At 40.1% G+C, this 17,121-nt stretch overlaps 2 protein-coding genes across 3 annotated transcripts in view; one reads left to right on the top strand and one right to left on the bottom strand.

The window, feature by feature from the left end:
- Positions 1 to 3,205: 3,205 nt before the first annotated feature.
- Positions 3,206 to 10,523, top strand: eif3s6ip (eukaryotic translation initiation factor 3, subunit 6 interacting protein). The gene is made up of 15 exons (XM_023286347.3): positions 3,206 to 3,342; positions 3,705 to 3,747; positions 3,943 to 4,153; positions 4,272 to 4,351; positions 5,311 to 5,372; positions 5,473 to 5,542; positions 5,649 to 5,722; positions 6,046 to 6,217; positions 7,275 to 7,429; positions 7,583 to 7,753; positions 8,794 to 8,927; positions 9,270 to 9,443; positions 9,634 to 9,823; positions 10,094 to 10,174; positions 10,310 to 10,523. Exons 1-15 carry the CDS (start codon positions 3,319 to 3,321, stop codon positions 10,385 to 10,387), a joined length of 1,719 nt encoding a protein of 572 aa, XP_023142115.1. The 5' UTR covers positions 3,206 to 3,318; the 3' UTR covers positions 10,388 to 10,523.
- A 1,310-nt stretch (positions 10,524 to 11,833) lies between these two features.
- Positions 11,834 to 17,121, bottom strand: part of cdh23 (cadherin-related 23) — a 203,543-nt gene continuing 198,255 nt past the window's right edge. Inside the window, exons 61-68 of one of the 2 annotated variants that reach the window (XM_035955484.2) lie at positions 16,851 to 16,971; positions 16,675 to 16,754; positions 16,462 to 16,502; positions 16,258 to 16,318; positions 15,119 to 15,248; positions 14,808 to 14,927; positions 14,283 to 14,393; positions 11,834 to 13,665 (exon numbers count right to left, since the gene is read on the bottom strand). In XM_035955484.2, coding sequence (XP_035811377.1) covers positions 13,324 to 13,665; positions 14,283 to 14,393; positions 14,808 to 14,927; positions 15,119 to 15,248; positions 16,258 to 16,318; positions 16,462 to 16,502; positions 16,675 to 16,754; positions 16,851 to 16,971 — 1,006 coding nt within the window. In that variant the 3' untranslated portion in view covers positions 11,834 to 13,323. The remainder of the gene's footprint in view (positions 13,666 to 14,282; positions 14,394 to 14,807; positions 14,928 to 15,118; positions 15,249 to 16,257; positions 16,319 to 16,461; positions 16,503 to 16,674; positions 16,755 to 16,850; positions 16,972 to 17,121) is intronic. The other variant, XM_055018533.1, reaches the window with a different exon arrangement.

The following is a 17,121-nucleotide window of genomic DNA, read 5'->3' as shown; positions in this document are numbered from 1 at the left end:
TTTTGCCAATATTTAGTGTGCTGCACTGCATTATAAAACGCATCTTTAAAAAAAAAAAAAAGCTCTATAATCAGCCTGTTCCTTTTGCTTTCAGATTACTTTGAACACACATTAAAAAATATATATATACAGTGGTGGAAAAAGTTTTCGGACAACCTTAAAATTTTACACAATCTCAAATATTATCATGAAATATTTGTGGTAAAATCTTTTTTAAGTTTCAAAAGGTGTGGCTACATTAGACAGACACAAACAAATACAAATTCTATTGTTTTTGTTCATTGTTTACAAGAAAAACTAACAAAAGTAAATTCTTGACAGTTTCAGTATGCCAGTTTTCAACATTGTCGGTATCAACGTCAACAAATTACAGAGAATGTGCTCAAAAGTGAACAAAAAATAAATAAACCATCATATTATCAAATTAATATTTAGTAGTCCTGCTATTAGCATGCAGTAGATCTCTAATCCTATAGCTGGCATGCTCCCCATGAACCTTTCACACGGTTAAGGGGTAATCTTGTCCATTCTTCTTGAATTATTGCTTCTAAATGCTTCAGTTTATGCTTTGAAACAGACCTTTTGATAATCCATCACAGATTTTCAGTGGGCTCATGCTCAGGGATTACCTGGCCACTCTATGACCTGGATACTGCAGCCACGTTCTACTGGCCCTGGATGTGTTCAAGGGATATTATCTTGTTGAAACATCCAGTTTTGACCTAGATGGAACAGAACACATACAGAAGGGAGCATGTGGGTTTGGAGAATTGCACAATACTTGGCAGAGTTCAATGTGCCATCACAGACAGTGGGATGACCAACACCAGCAGCACTCATGCATCTCCAAACCATGATACTGCCTCTACCATGCTTGACAGTAGGTACTGTACATGCTGGAGATAATGCTTCGTCTGGCCTTCTGTGTATCCTCACATTAGCAGGAGGAAGATAAAGCTGGAAACTAGGCTCATCTGACCACAGAATCTTCTTCCAGTTCCTGTCTGTCCAGTTCTTGTGTGCTTGGGCCAAACAACGCCGGGCTGACCTCTGTCTCTTATTGATCAGGGGCTTCTTGACAGCCTTGTAGGACCTTAAGTTATGATGTAAAAGTTGGCCATGTACAGTGCGGATGGAACACTAGCCACCAGTTTGGCTTGACCACTGCTGCTGAAGCGCCTGTGATGTCATTCGTCGGTTTTCGCTGCACATGCGGATCAGGATGCGGTCATTTCTTGCTGAGGAAACCCTTGGACGCCCAGATCCTGGTTTGTCTTCCAAGCTGTTGGTTTGTCTGTATTTCTGGAGAGTGCATCCAACCTCTGAAGGACTGCATCGGCACTTCCTGGCTATCTGGTGGCAGTTGTACCCTTCCTGGCTGAGAATCAGTATCTTTAGGTGTGTTTCCTGTGTAAGTTCCTTGTTTTAGCCATTTTTGTCTCTGAAGAACTTTCAAATGTGCTGGCTTTATATAGAAAAGAAGCATGGCAACAAAAATTGCATCTTTTAATAAAAAGCACAACCTTCATTAGTGGATTACTGGTACCAAAATGACCCAATACTCAAAATTTCTTATGTATTTTAATGGAACCAATCAATTTTACGTTTTTAATGGCTTTTTAAGGATTTGCTTAGTATTGTGGCTGTGACTGTGCTAAAAGAAATTGAACTTGGAGACCTAAGAGTGATTCTTCATGCAATATTTCACAAATGCATAGGGTGTCCGAAAACTTTTTTCCACCACTGAATATATCTCAACACATCAGAGGTGGCAGATTAGCATCAAAATATACTTAAAGTACCCAAAGTAAAAGCATTTCTAATGCAGATTGGCCCATTTCAGGATAATGTAAAATATATTATTGGATTGTTATTTTTAGCACATTAATGTGTCCTCCTGGGTAGTTTGTAAATTTCTTCCTGGGATGAATAAAATGTTATCATAATCTACATAATAATAATAATAATACATCATAATTTAGTTGTTAGTTGTGTCATTCACTTGAATATGCAGAGTAACTACAGTTCTCAAATCAATCCAGTGCAGTAAAAAGTTTAATATTTGCCTCTGAATTGCAGTGGAACAGAAGTAGCATAAAAATGAAAATACTCATGGAGAGTACACTACCCTAAAACTGTACTTCAACAAAGTACTTGAAAAAATATGCTTAGCACCACTGGAAGTCATAGGCTACAAAGGACTTATATAAAAGTGAAACAAAACAAGGATGTTGCTTCATTAATGATACCTGTTTCTGCCCCTAAAATATGGGATATTTCGACTGGTCAAAAACAAGTGTCATTAATAGCATTGCTCATTGCTGTACTGCAGTAGAATGACTGGTGGAAGGAGCAATCCTACTTACAACTTCAATTACATAGGATAAGTACATGTGGGGCACTTATGCCAAAAGTGTCCTTGTTCTGCTCAGAACATTCACCTACTTCACCTTGGGCCACCATTTTGCTTCACATCTGCGACCTACCATTAGGTGTCCAAGTTTCAGGGCTCTTGCATTATGAGCCACTGTTAATGTTTGACACCTGCTTCTCTTGGTATTAAAATGCCTGCCATCAAAAACATTAAAATCCCCTCGCCCCAACTAGTTGAGGCAGATGGCTGTCCTCCCTGAGCCTGGTTCTGATGGAAGTTTTTCCTTCTTGTTAATAAAGAGCTTTTTCTCCAACTGTTAGGCTACATAATGCTACCTTAAACACAATCTAAAGAATTTTTGGGATTTGTTTGGTATTTCCATTTCCTTTTAGCAAGACTTCACCTTACAATGTGAAGTGACCTGCGATAGCACATTTTGTAAATTTGGTGCTATATGCGTAAAACTGAGATGAATTGAGTACAGGAAGCAAAATAGGCGTTCACTACAGAAAGAGAAGAAAATGAGCATGTAACAAATATATCAGTCAAATTCAAAATGTACAGAGACCTACCTTTCTCTACAGAGCTCCATTGTGTCTTCTGTGACAGTTTTTTTTAAATTTTTGTAAGCTAACAAGAAACAGCCGTGAAAAGTTGCTGTTCTTAAAAGTCATTCAATAAAATTACCCGTTTTGTACCCACTCCTGCTATGAAGGTTTGAGAATTCTCCCTCCAACCAACAACCACCATTCACTGAAAACACTATAGACACTCATTTTCCCATAATGCTCCAGCGACAGTATGGCTTGTCTTTCTCGTACGTCACTTCCTCTTCCTTCTGCCGCTCCAGCGCCTGCTGCGTGGTTTAGTGGCGTTAGCTAGCCGGGCACACTTTCTCTTTATTCACTCCAATATCTGACGAAGTTGGACTTATAACTAGCATCATGTCATACCACGACGAAGAAGATGTCAGTACACTCGTTTTTTTTCCAGACATTTGAATGGTGTTATGATATCACCAATGGCACATTAGTTAGCGGTAGCCGGTTAGCTCGGTAGCTGTGTAGCTAGCATTAGTCCCCCGGTGTAGTACAACAGTAGCCTGCTCTGAGCTAGCATGATTTAAATGATCGTAGTAGCCTTGTTGCTGAGGAGAATATAACTTTAACACGAAACCCTCTGTAAGACCACTGTAATGTCATGTAGCTAGTTTAGGGTAATAGAATATATAATAACATGCAAAATAAGCTAACGTTAATGATAAGTGCCTGCCTGACAGATGTTAACTTTGCATCAGTAGTAATTGTGTAACAACTCTGTTTCCCCACAGTATGATCCGTACGCCTATCCGAACGACTACGACCTGCACACCGGTTAGTAAACACATATTTATCCTGTATTTATTTCTATATATGTTAGATTACTTTCATGTATAAACCGATGACAGTCATTTCATAACCTAGCAGATGTAAAATAAGTACATAAACTAATAATTGCACACATTTTAAGTACCTCAGTGTAGAGTCAGTGTGTCACTGTCTCCTCTTCACTCTTCCATCTCCTTGCAGGTGACCCCAAAGCAGACTTGGCCTTTGAGAGGCAGTACGAGCAGCAGACCTACCATGTCATCCCAGAGGTGATCAAGAACTTCTTGCAGTATTTCCACAAGACCATCTCGGACCTGATCGACCAGAAGGTTTATGAGCTGCAGTCTAACCGAGTGTCCAGTGAGAGCATTGAGCAGAAGATCTATGAGATCCAGGATGTTTATGAGAACAGGTGAACCCAATGCTCTGTGTAGATATTTCTTTCCATGAGATATTGTTGCCTCCTTTATCAGAGTCATTACAGCTCTATGTGATGAGTATCTTACCTTCCCTATTTTGTTCCTGTTCAGCTGGAACAAGCTGACTGACCGTTTCTTCAAGACTTCTCCCTGGCCAGAGGCTGAGGCCATCGCTTCACTTGTTGGCAATGGTGAGTGAGCCATTTATCACCTCTTCTATTTTTGCTTTTGCATGGATGCCATCATCAATAAAGCCATCATTTGTTGAACACCTTGGATGTTTTCGTAACTTTCTGAACCCCAAGTAGTTTCCTGTTGTTAGTAGTCTCTAATTTTTTGCTCCTGCTACATTTTTACTCACTGTGGACTCATTTTTATTATTACTGCAAAGTAAAGTTCTGCACCTCAGTGGAAAGGGCACAACCATGACTAGAAATGTAGAGAACTCCTATCTGCCCTCTGTAAACAAAGTTCATGCGAAAGTCATGCGACTGTTGGTCACAGCTAGTTGTTTTTGGTGTTTTTACAGGATCTGATACGAATGGTTTATTTTTGATGATTTTCTAAAAAAAAATGAGACATGTACAATAAAATAATTTTGAAGAAATGTTATAATTATAAGCGTAAATTTGGTTGACATTCTCAAGGCAAACGTTTGTCACACAAATAGTTCGGTTGCCGTTGGAAAATTGAAAAAACAACAGTTCTTTCTGTTTTCACAGTTTCTGACTGATAAATAATGGAATTTTGGTTATGTTTTTATTTTTTTTTAGATAACATACCTTTTAAACCTGACAGTGGGTTTTTGGTTGAGACCCATATATGCATAATCGTATGCATGTATATATACTTTGTGTTGTATAGCATACAACAGTGTGCTTTAATTGAAAGTCTGATTTAATAAAGTTGTTTGAATTGAACTGAAATGTGAAATGAGACAAATGAGTCATAATATATTGGCTCATACTTGCAAAAGCCAAGATAAATATGTTATTAATTGTGTGGTTTAGTTGGTGTTTGTACAGCTGTATTCATTTACAGACCTCTCAGATTTTTAACAGATTTTACAATCGAGTAATAAATGAGCTCATCTCTGTGTAGTTGATCAGTAGAGATGTTTCATGTCAGTTTTGCTTGTTATGATCTACAGATGCTGTGTTCCTCATCCTCTATAAGGAACTCTATTACAGACATATCTACGCTAAAGTCAGCGTGAGTATCTGCTCAGTATAAACACTTTTCTTTCTGTCTTTATAACTCTGTGAAAACATTTCCAGTATTTTGCAATAAATATAGTTTTCTGTGTAATCAGGGTGGACCTACTTTGGATCAGAGGTTTGAGTCATACTACAATTACTGCAACCTCTTCAACTACATTCTCAGTAAGTTTCAAGAATATTCCTCTTATTTTTTTTCTCTTACCTGCAGTTATTAGTGTAAAATCACAGCTGATGAAAGATTAGTCATTGAGCATTTGATTTTGAACAGATGCTGATGGCCCAGCCCCCTTGGAGCTGCCAAACCAGTGGCTCTGGGACATCATTGATGAGTTCATCTACCAGGTACAGTGCATTGTGCCCTTTTAAATTGAGTCCTCAGTTAACAAGAATATTCCCAAACAAATACACAAACATGAGAGATAAAAATAAAGACAAGGTCAAATAGTAGTTGCTGTAAATTTTATAGTTGTTTTTAACTGCAGCGAGTACCAGATGGGTGGTCTATTAAACATGACATTCACACATTTTTTGATGATTGTTTTATTAGTGCTTATGCAAATAGCCTGTTTGGTTAATGCCTCCTGTCTCACTCTAATTGAACAGCCCTTAGAAAGTATGTTTAAATGCTGCTGACAGATGTGGGATCTACTCTCTTCCCTCTTCAGTTCCAGTCCTTCAGTCAGTACCGCTGCAAGACGGCCAAAAAATCAGAGGAGGAAATCGAGTTCCTGAGGAACAACCCAAAGATCTGGAACGTTCACAGTGTCCTCAACGTTCTCCACTCTCTGGTGGACAAGAGCAATATTAACCGTCAGCTTGAGGTCTACACTAGTGGAGGTAAAGAACAATGTTTTAGTAGGAGGGAGATTATATGGGAACATTAATGATTTCAAAGCCTTGAATTATTTCTGTTTAAGAACAAAACCTGACACAAGTTTGGGGTCATTTAGAAATGTCCTTTTTTTTTGAAAGAGAAGTTTTCTTCAATGAAGATAGCATTATATTAATCAGAATACAATCTAGACATTGTTAATGTGGTAAATAACTATTCTATCTGGGAACTGCTGATTTTTAATGGAATATCTAAATAGGGGTACAGAGGCCCATTTCCAGCAACCATCACTCTTGTGTTCTAATGCTACATTGTGTTAGCTAATTATGTTGAAAGGCTAATTGATGATTAGAAAACCCTTGTGCAATTATGTTGGCACATGAATAAAAGTGTGAGTTTTCATGGAAAACATGATATTGCCTGGATGACCCCAAACTTTTGAACAGTAGTGCATAAACACTTGATTGCAATTATTTGAACTGACCATAGTCGTTTTGGAATTGTTTTCATTTACCTATATAAAAGCAGCTGATTTAAAGTAACAAAAATGTCTTATTTCAATCACTGTTTTCAAGTCGTTTACCGCTGCTTGTGTCCCTGTCCTCTGCTGGTTTAATGGCACCAACTGTTTATCTCGGTGCTCCTATTATTCAGCTAACTGCATTTCAGTGAGCATCTTCTGACATTAATGTTATGTATTTAGATGCCAAAAACCAAGCACCACTGTATTGCTGTGGGCTCAATTTAGTTTACATCCAAATGAAAAAGGTAGAGGCCAATAACTTGGAGAAGACCAACCAAAAGGTGTCTGTCAGAGGGACTAATACTGCACTAATCTAAAACTTACAGAGGCACAAAAAGAAAAGGTGAAAATTAAACTAAAGCTAAAAAATAAAAATTTAATTGCAATTTTAATGACAGTTAACTAAAATTTCACCATTGTGACAGCCCTATTAAAGTCTTTAAGTGTAAAAACAGTATTAAGTAATGTCAAACATGTAGACTGTATTCAGTATTGAAGTATACAACTCTGTTAACATGTTTTCTGTTGCTGTACTCCAGGAGACCCAGAGAGTGTGGCTGGAGAATATGGACGTCACTCCTTGTACAAGATGTTGGGTTACTTCAGCTTGGTTGGTCTGCTGAGGCTTCACTCTCTGCTTGGTGATTATTACCAGGCCATCAAAGTCCTGGAGAACATTGAGCTCAACAAGAAGGTAAGACCTTATTTATTGCGTTTGATGTACAGAGTGACAGACTGTACTGGTGACTGGGTGATGATACTACAGAGTATGCAATGTATTTTTTCAACATTTAAAAAACTTTCTCCTATCTTGTCCTCTGTGTCTGTTTTGTTTCCTGTCTTTCAGAGCATGTACTCCCGTGTGCCAGAGTGCCAGATCACCACCTATTACTATGTGGGTTTTGCCTACCTAATGATGAGACGTTACCAGGATGCAATTCGAGTCTTCGCCAACATCCTGCTCTACATCCAGAGGACGAGAAACATGTTCCAGAGGTCGACATATAAATATGAGATGGTCAGTCAGAGGGAGTGCTTCTCAGACGATATTGAGACTTTTCTTTTTACAGGCATGGCAATTTTCCACCGTTCCGCGGAAATCCGCCGTTTTAATTTTCAAATTGATCATTTCTGTGAATCGTCCAAATCCGTTGAGAAAATTTTAGGGGGGGTGAGGTATGTTTTTGTTACTCTTGCTCCCGGTTTTTGAGAAGCGCTCGGCGTTTCTCCCGCAGCATAACAGACAAAGAGAACCGGTCTAGCTCCTGCTGCATTGTAAAAGGCCTTGCGATTGGTCGAAATTGGTTAGCTGCCAATGATTGGACCAAATTGCTCGATGCATTCTTTTGTTACAATTCATGGCGGCATGTTCGTGTTAGAATTTTGAGCTATTGGGATCGTTTTCGGTGGAATCATGACGTTTTTATCGAAAGATCAAGTGTCATCGGTGCTAGAAATAGATAAAAGTGTCAAAAACAAGTTCCGATGGAATTGGCTTGAGAGAAAAGTGACGGTAAAGGGCAAACTGAATCCCTGATAGTGTTTAAAGAGTGTCCTGGAAATGTAAAAAAAACTGACACAGCTGACTCCATAGAGGAAACTGTGGCATTAGAAGTGACTTTGTGACCAGTGTAGAACTCCAGTGTAAATAGTGTTAAAAGACCTATAGAACTGTAAAAATTGTAGGACTAAATGCAGTGAGATAACATTGAAGAAAAAGTAAGTTAACTTTTCATTAAATTAACTTATTCATTACAATCTAGTCTTCTGTAATTCTATGCATGTTTTTCATTCTAAATCACCTCTATTTTACTGAAAACCTCTCGGACCCCCCCTGAAGATTGTATACCGAACATTTTCAGCTGAAATCAAAATTTGCTGTTGCCATGCCTGTTTTTAGCTTCAGGTTCTCCCTCCTTTTTCCGACACAGAACATAGTTAAAGAAGTTGTTAAAAGTTCTCTGGTTGCCTTAATTGTTGCCAAAATTCCGTGAGGCGGAATTTTTAAACTGTATTCAAGCTGAAATTGATGTACTAATACTTATTAAAATTTTTCAGATTAACAAGCAAAACGAGCAGATGCACGGCCTGCTGGCGATCGCTCTCACCATGTACCCGATGCGCATTGACGAGAGCATCCATACCCAGCTGAGGGAGAAGTATGGAGACAAGATGCTGCGTATGCAAAAAGGGTAGGAAAGAAATCATTACCTTGTGTTGGAACATGTGTGGGCTCAGTGTTTGCCTTACTATATTGTTTATTTTATCTGTATTTATTCATTACCAATTAGACCTTTTATATTTGTGAGACGTCCTTATTTGATACTTGACTGTTGTAATTGTGTGATGCCTAAAGAAACATTCTACTTTTTGCACTGGGACAACTATAGCTGCTCTAAATTGTTATGAACTGAGCACCAGTAAATCTGTACATCCTGCTTTTTATCAGGATAGATGCCTATAGTGCACTGTCAGTACCACCAGCAGCCACCACAGCATCTTACTGTTCTCCAATGTTCCTTTCCCCATCTCAGAGATCTGCAGGTGTTTGAGGAGCTGTTCAGCTTTGCCTGTCCCAAGTTCTTGTCACCCGTGGTGCCAAACTACGACAACGTTCACCCCAACTACCACAAAGAACCTTTCCAACAGCAGCTGAAGGTCTTTGCTGAGGAGGTGCAGCAGCAGGCCCAGCTGTCCACCATTAGAAGGTAGAACATGTTGTTGTTACTGTGCCTCTGGATGTAGTTTTCTAGTTTTAGTGCAAGACATTTATCAAAAGTATTCCTCAAACTTGTCTTTTCTTTCACTTTTTAGACATGGTTTAAATAGTTCCTAGTTTCAGTTGACCTGTGTGTGAATTTTGATGCATTTCTTCTAAGTCACAGTGTGTATTTGCAGCTTCTTGAAGCTCTACACTACCATGCCAGTAGCCAAACTGGCAGGATTCCTGGACATGACCGAGCAGGAGTTCCGCATTCAGCTGCTCGTCTTCAAACACAAGATGAAGAACCTGGTGTGGACCAGCGGCATCTCAGCTCTGGACGGAGAGTTCCAGTCTGCTTCTGAGGTCGACTTTTACATTGACAAGGTGAACATTTGTTAAATGAAAGTGCTGCCTTTCCCGTTTTGTATTGTCATATGCAGTATTTAAATATATCACAGGAGCTGATGAATCCTGGGGAGTAACTGTGATTATTAGTGTTATGTCTCAGCACGATTTCACTGATTGACATGAACGCAACCCTACTTATCATTCTTCTCCTGCTGTATATGAAGCAGTAGGTGGGAAAACAAAGTTACGATGTTATGCACACTAATTTAAGTAACTCTATGCGTTTTCTGTGTAACACTTCCACAGGACATGATCCACATTGCCGACACTAAAGTTGCTCGTCGATATGGAGACTTTTTCATCAGACAGATCCACAAATTTGAGGAGGTAAGTCATGCCTCTGGCAGGAAAAGGAAAGTTCAAAACTTAGGAGTTGCTTGGTTTTTTTAAGGCATCAGTAGGAAACTGGAAGTTGACACCGGTATTGCAATAAGAAAAATATTCCCAACTGTCCCCTTACAGTTGAACAGGACACTGAAGAAGATGCCAGCTACCGGTACCACTGCAACATCAGGAAGTGCTACAAGCCGAGGAGTCTGAAAAGCAGCAGTGAAGAAGATCTCAGGGACGGAGGCGTCTGCTGCTTCAGTCTTCAAGTTTTTTTGACAGCTATTATTGATGACTTTTCTATGTAACCTAGTAACAATTAAAGGATGGAGTGGTGTGTTCAAAGGAATGACTTATTGACTTATTATTATACTTATTATTGATTATTTAGTTCCACTACAAGTGTTCACTCTTAACAACCACTAGGTGACAGTATTTACTAGTTGTTGCGCTAACTCAGATGATGAGCTAATTTTAAGTTGAAAGTGCAGATGAGCCAGAAATTATTCATATCCATGACAAATTTAGATGTATAATGATTCTTTTTAAACTTTTATTTGAATAATAAGTTTCTACTGGCTGGAAATGACAGATGTGACAAAAGATTGAACACAGGATATTATGTTAGTGATATTTTCGGGGGGTTTTGCTAAAAATGCCATGTCTAGAATTACTCTTGCCCTCTCGCAGTAATAACTCGCAAATTCTTTATTTGCATTCTCAACAAGCAAATGGTTGATAACAAGCAACCATTTTGTTCCGCCCCTCTTTTGTGATGATCTCCAGGCCCTAGAGGTTGAAAGGCTTTTTTCCGTCACTCTGATCTCTACTTGCCATCACAGATTCTTGATAGGTCTTAGGTCTGAGCAGCTCTAACATGCTTACACTGTTTTTTGGTAACAATTTCTTGACAACTTTGGCTTCACGTTTCAGATGATTGTCTTATTGGCAGGTCCATATCTGCCCAAGACCAGGTTTTCCTGCAGACTGACTCAGAATCTTCATGTTCTCATGCTGCCATTTACTTTGACAACAGCCTCACAGCATCAAACTCCCACCACACTTGATCGTGGAGATGGTGTTTTTGTGGTAGAACGCTTCTCCTTTCTTTCACCAAACAAAACAAAACAACTTTATTTCGTCCAATCCAACCACAGAAATGATGATCAAAAGCTTTCTTCTTTGTCCAGGTGAGCTTTTATGTGTCTCTCCTGGGGAAGGAGAGTTCCTCTTTGGTAGGTGTCCATTGAGACCAGCCTTGTAGAAATGGAAAAGGACACTAAACATAGAATTTTGTATTATTATTAGGATCTCTAACCCTTTGTCACCAGTTTGTCATTTCCAGCCATAAGAAGCCTATTGGTAAAATAAAAGTGCAACACAAATCAACATTTTGCATAGGTATGAACATTTTTGGGTTTAACTGTAGTTGCAGCAGCCTGTCACATTTTATAAACTTAAAATGTTAATTTCTCTTGGATTTTCAGTTAAGCTTTTATCAATTTGTACCTGTAAGTATCATTGAATTCAACCTTGAGGCAATTGTCATGTGAGGACAAATACTTAGTGTCGTGATATTTGTCAGATTTTCAGTTTTTTTTTCTTCTTTCCTCTTGCATCAGTCAAAACCCTCCCATCATCCCTCTGACTGAGGCTGGACACCATTGCATATTTCTTTTATTATCACAGATCATCCCACAACATTTCCCAACACATATCTCAGGGCTGGTGACAATAATGACAAAGAAATAAAAACTTACAAAATGGGAATATAAAAAATTAATTTTTTCAAAACACACCACTCATCAGAAACAGCGTCAGTTGTAAAGGAAAACAGAACAACATATGTCACCATAGCACAATATACACATACTCCAAACATCCAAAAGTATTCATTACCTATTTTGGTAAACCAGCATTTTTCTTCAAAAATATTTTTTAATTCCATCACATTTTCTAGAAAATAAAAAAATAAAGCAAACATTACTCAGTTTGAGCATGACTTTGACTCCCTCAGGTGGCAGTGTAAAGTCTCTGGGCACAACGCCATCTTTATGTCTATAAAAATTGGATAATTCATATTTTTTTCCATCTATAAGTCTTTACAAAGGCTTTCTTTAACTGCTTTTAATATCAAATTTTTCATAAAAGAACTTTTTTTTTTCTTTCAGCGGCTCCAGTCTCAGACAACACTTGTCCTTCGACCATTATCTTTATTCATCACTTCAGAAGTCTTAGAGTTATGTGAAGATTCTCCTTGACTGACACAGTCATGCTGAAGATGGAGAGCTGAATCGGGCTGAATCTTCACTGCTGCCCTGAACACTGGACTGTTTTGTTCTTTTTCTGTTGATCAAAAAGAGGTCCGTCACCAAGCTACTGGAATGGCAAAGCCCCTCTTCTTATTGGTGTCAGGTGAAAACTCCACTCTTTAAGCATCACTGAGAAAATACTAGATGCTCCCTTGTCTGCATAAAATGTCCATCAATAATTTCCAAACAACAAAATCTATCTAATATCTGAAAAACAAATGTCTTCCCATCTACACTCATTCAACACCAATTGCATCATCTTGAAAAAAGAAGAAATATCAGCATGATAAGGAATTGTGTCATTTTCTCAGTGTCCCATTGATGGCCATCCGCTGGTCTGAGTGTGTGTATCTTCATTTTTTTTTTGAGTGTGTGTATTTGTGTTTGTGTGAGTGTCTGCAGTCCAGGTATGACTTCAAAAGGATTAGTGAGAATGAGGCACCTTTTGACGATTTTAAGGTCATGGTTCTACAAGCTTCTCCCACAGAGAGGCTTAGTTCCTCTGTTCCACTCAGCTCTTTGGATGAAAGTCGATGACACCAGTTATGTTTTGTCTCATTGAAGACAAGCTCCCTGTAGGATCATTAGAGTAAACCTTCACTTGAAGCACTGAATATGAGACCATCTTCAACATGAGATCCACTCAAACCAACCCACTGGTGAGTAAGTCCTCTTGCAGGATGTCTCACTGATGCACTAGAGTTGGCTGATGAGGTTCCCTAGACTACACACACTCCTCCTCCTCCAGGCCTTCCCAGCCTTATCAGGGTGGCGGTGTGGAGGCACAAGGACACACACGAGTCATGGTTGCGCTCAGACCAGCGAGGCCTCGGCTAGTCATAACTCTGTGATCTCCAGGGGACTCTCCGACAGGGTGTCCCCGTCCTTGTGGCGGTGCATCGGGGTGGACTTGGCCGACTCTGTGCGGGCGTTGCGCTCAGAATAAAGCCCCCCGTCAGCGTTCAGCGCCTCCAGAGAGCGAGCCAGGGCCCGCTGGTCGTCCTCTGGCAGGCTGTTGAGGTCAGAGGTCAGGAGGGTGCCGGTGCTGCCGTGGACCACGTGCACACCTTCGGGCCCTTTCAATTCCACAGGAAGCTTGTGCTTAAAGCGCAGAGTGCCGCGACCACCGCCCATACCCAGATGCTCGTCCTCATCATCATCTAGATCACTCTGGATCAGCTGTTGAAGGAAAACAGGAGAGAAGGAGAATGAATGAAGCTCCTGATGAGGCATATGTTGATACAATGCATGGGGTTGACAGGAATATAGTAGATTTGGAGGAGATAGCTTGAACAGGGCAAACCACTGGAAGGAAAAGTTTCAGGAGAGAAATCACTTCCCGTAAAAGACAACAACTTTGAAATGTAGTGAGACACCAGCTCAGAAGAAAATAAGAGATTTCACACCAGACCTGATTTAAATAGAGGCAAACAATTCTTAGTGTTAACTAGTTTGGGAGGAGGACTGGACGGGCAGGAGAATTCACATCTCAGCAATTCAGAGAAGTAGAGAAGTGTAGAAATTAGTATCTGGATGCTCTATTTGAAGTCTAAAGGCAACTCTTGAGCAGTTAACTGAATGCTCGACTGAACTGAACAGCTGATAAATAACTCTATTTGAGTCAAAGTCTGGTTTAAGGCAGCAGAGAGAGCAGAAGCAGTGAGAAGGTGACACGTCAGAGCAGTGGACAAGGTTCTAGCAAGGGAAATCAAAGTAATGCGAGATCACTCTCCAGTGAAGGCAGACAGGAACACCAGCAGCAGGTGCAGACAGATCATTTATTTTTCCGAGCCCACCTCAGTGACCGATGAGTGATCTCCCTGGCTGGTGGATACGGTGACGAGTCGTGCTGCAAAGAGCTTTTTCAGTCTCAGGTAGTCGTCCAGGACCACCTTGAGCAGGGAACCCTGACAGGATGGCAGTAAGGATCAAACACAGCCTATGACACCATCTAACTTACACACCTTCGCTGTCACAGTGGTGAGTAGTGACAAATGAGAATCCACAGCAGGAATTTCTAGGCCTGCATCTAAGCGACTGGATCTCAACAGCCTATCTTCCAGTCTATGGGGATTCCCTCTGTTTTCTTCTTAGGACAGAATGGATGAGGTCTTAAACTCTGTCCTTTGACGTTATCTCCCAATGTGCTTCAGATAGAGTGGTAGGAAAGAGCACATAACTAACGAAAAAGAGGCTTTTAAGATTGAATGTGATGTGTGTCACACACATCACATTCAATCTTAAAAGCCTCTGTAACGAAATACAGTTTGAAAGTATTCTCCCCAACACACAGTGTGTGTGCAACCTTGCAGGTGTCTCACCTTGATAGGTCCCTCCCTCATGATCTGGCCCAGTTTAGCGATGTTGTCGTACTCCTGAATGGCTGCTCTCAAGTAACGATCATCCTCAGGCTTCGCTTGAGGCTCTCGACCAAATGTGCCCTGTTAGGACACACAGACACTTAAAATCAATAGTGTGAAGGTACTGCTGTCTAATGGGGCTGATTCAGAGGGCAAACCTGTGATGGCTTTACTCTTCTGAGCATTAAAACTCGCAGCTAAATACTATCTCTTACACTCCTCAGAGTATTACTGTAAAGTATAAATGAAGTCAGACGAATGCTGGTACTGACATGAGTGCGTGCAGGGCTGTTCCACAGGTCTGTTATCTCACTCAGGTTCTCAGGCAGATCGTCCTCGTGGTCAGCCTGAGCAGCCAGCTCCAGGTTGCGACAGAATGGGTCCAGCCACACTGGATTGGCCCTGCAGATATGACATTACATGCATCACTGACAAAAGGGAATTTGATGAGCTGAAAAATACTTATAATATGATTTTGGTATTGCCTTGCTTTTTCAGTTGTTTCATGATTTTATTATTAGTGTTATGGACTTTTAAGTTAGAATAGCACCACCGTTTTCTGAAAATGTTCAGTGACATTTTGCTTGGCTACTTAAAGTAACAAAGTAACAGTATCATTTCAAAGAATGCTGTTTGCTTTCTTACAGACACTTAGATGAGAGGATTTGTACCACTCTCTTGTCTGTAAGCTAAGGATGTCATAGTTACCTTAGCTTAGCATAAAGAATGGAAACATGGTGGAACAGCTAGCCTTTTTTTGTCCAAAGACAGCAAGAAGTAGTACCTCTAAAGCTCATGAAATAAAGTCCCTCTCCAGTTACTGACTTAACCCCCAAAAACGGTATATAAAAGTTACATATTTATACATATTTTACAACATAGCTCTTTTCCCAACAGGAATAACCCTTTCGTGCCTTAAAATAGCCTAGATATAACCCAACACTGTTGCTTTCTTTAGAATGAGCAGGTCTAGAAATCTATACTACACAACGGCATGTTGTAATAATGAAATAATGCAACCATGTATGCACTGAACTAGATACAAATTCTGAAGAATAATGTTACAGGAGGCTCCACCCTGCAAGTTTACACGATTGGTTCCTTTGGTTTTTTATGTATGTCACCCTGGTTGTCTGAATACGTAGTTTGGAAACTGTTATCAGTACATTGCAGTTCAAAGGGGAAATGCTCAGAAATGATCTTGACTTCTTATTTTGCTCAACTATTTGTTTAGTGTTTTTGGAGTCAAAGGAAAGATTTCCCTCGATCTTAAGAACAACAGCTGAAAATACAGAATTTTTTTGAATTGTATATTGCCCGTTGCATAACAACGGCACAAACTGATATTCAGTAAGAACATTTTTCAAACAATGTGCATCACTGATTTGTAAAAACATGTTTGTTGTCTCACCCTTCGAAGGAGTATTTGTTAGTGTTGGGCATGTCCAGGATATCCATCAGACCCTGGTTCCCTGTATGGCAGAGGACAAACAATTTTGTAAGAGAAAACAGCCTGCATTAGCCTCGACATGCTGTACTGTATGTTGGCAGCTTGCAAAGCCACATCCTGATGAACTGCTGATGGGACTGTCCCGCCAATAAAGCTGCTTCTCACCTGTTGATCCTGCAACAATTGCCTTCAGCTTCCTCTGGTGTCTGAAAGCGAAGCACACAAGCACAGTAAAATGCACACATCATGAGAAAACAAACATGCTGGTATCCTGCTCAGATTGACAGCTTAAAATGTGGCACATGACTGAGCAGACCGTAAATGAGTCAGTCCTCAACATAACTGTACATCAATATAAAATTGCTGAATGATTCTTACACTCTGCGATAATGCCAGTTCATTGTGACAAACAAAATCCCTGCCAAGCACAGCAGCACAGCCAGGATAATGATGACCAGCTGTGAAAGACAAAAAGAAAGAAAGCTTAAAAGCACCAAACAAAAATAACACCCAACAATAGTGTGTGGTCCTCAGGGGGTCTCAGCTCCGCAGACCTGCAGGGTGGAGATGTCGTCGGGCAGTTTGTCCCCAACAGCAGGCTGAGCGTCCACCACATTGTACGTCCTGAACAGATTTCTCAGCTGCTCCTTGTTCTCATCAATCATCTGGATCACTCTGCAAAACATGAAAAAACGGCACACCAACTCACAACAGAGCAGTTTATGTGCTGTAGTTGAGGGTCACAGGAGGGATAATATGCACAGGCTACATAAATGACAGTGTTACCACATAGCTTTGGAGCGAAACTACAATTGATTTAATGAA

This window comes from Amphiprion ocellaris, chromosome 16, assembly GCF_022539595.1.
Source record: "Amphiprion ocellaris isolate individual 3 ecotype Okinawa chromosome 16, ASM2253959v1, whole genome shotgun sequence".
Classification (NCBI taxonomy): Eukaryota; Metazoa; Chordata; class Actinopteri; family Pomacentridae; genus Amphiprion; species Amphiprion ocellaris.
Note: the sequence above shows the minus strand (reverse complement) of the source record. Positions and strands in the feature narration are given on the sequence as shown.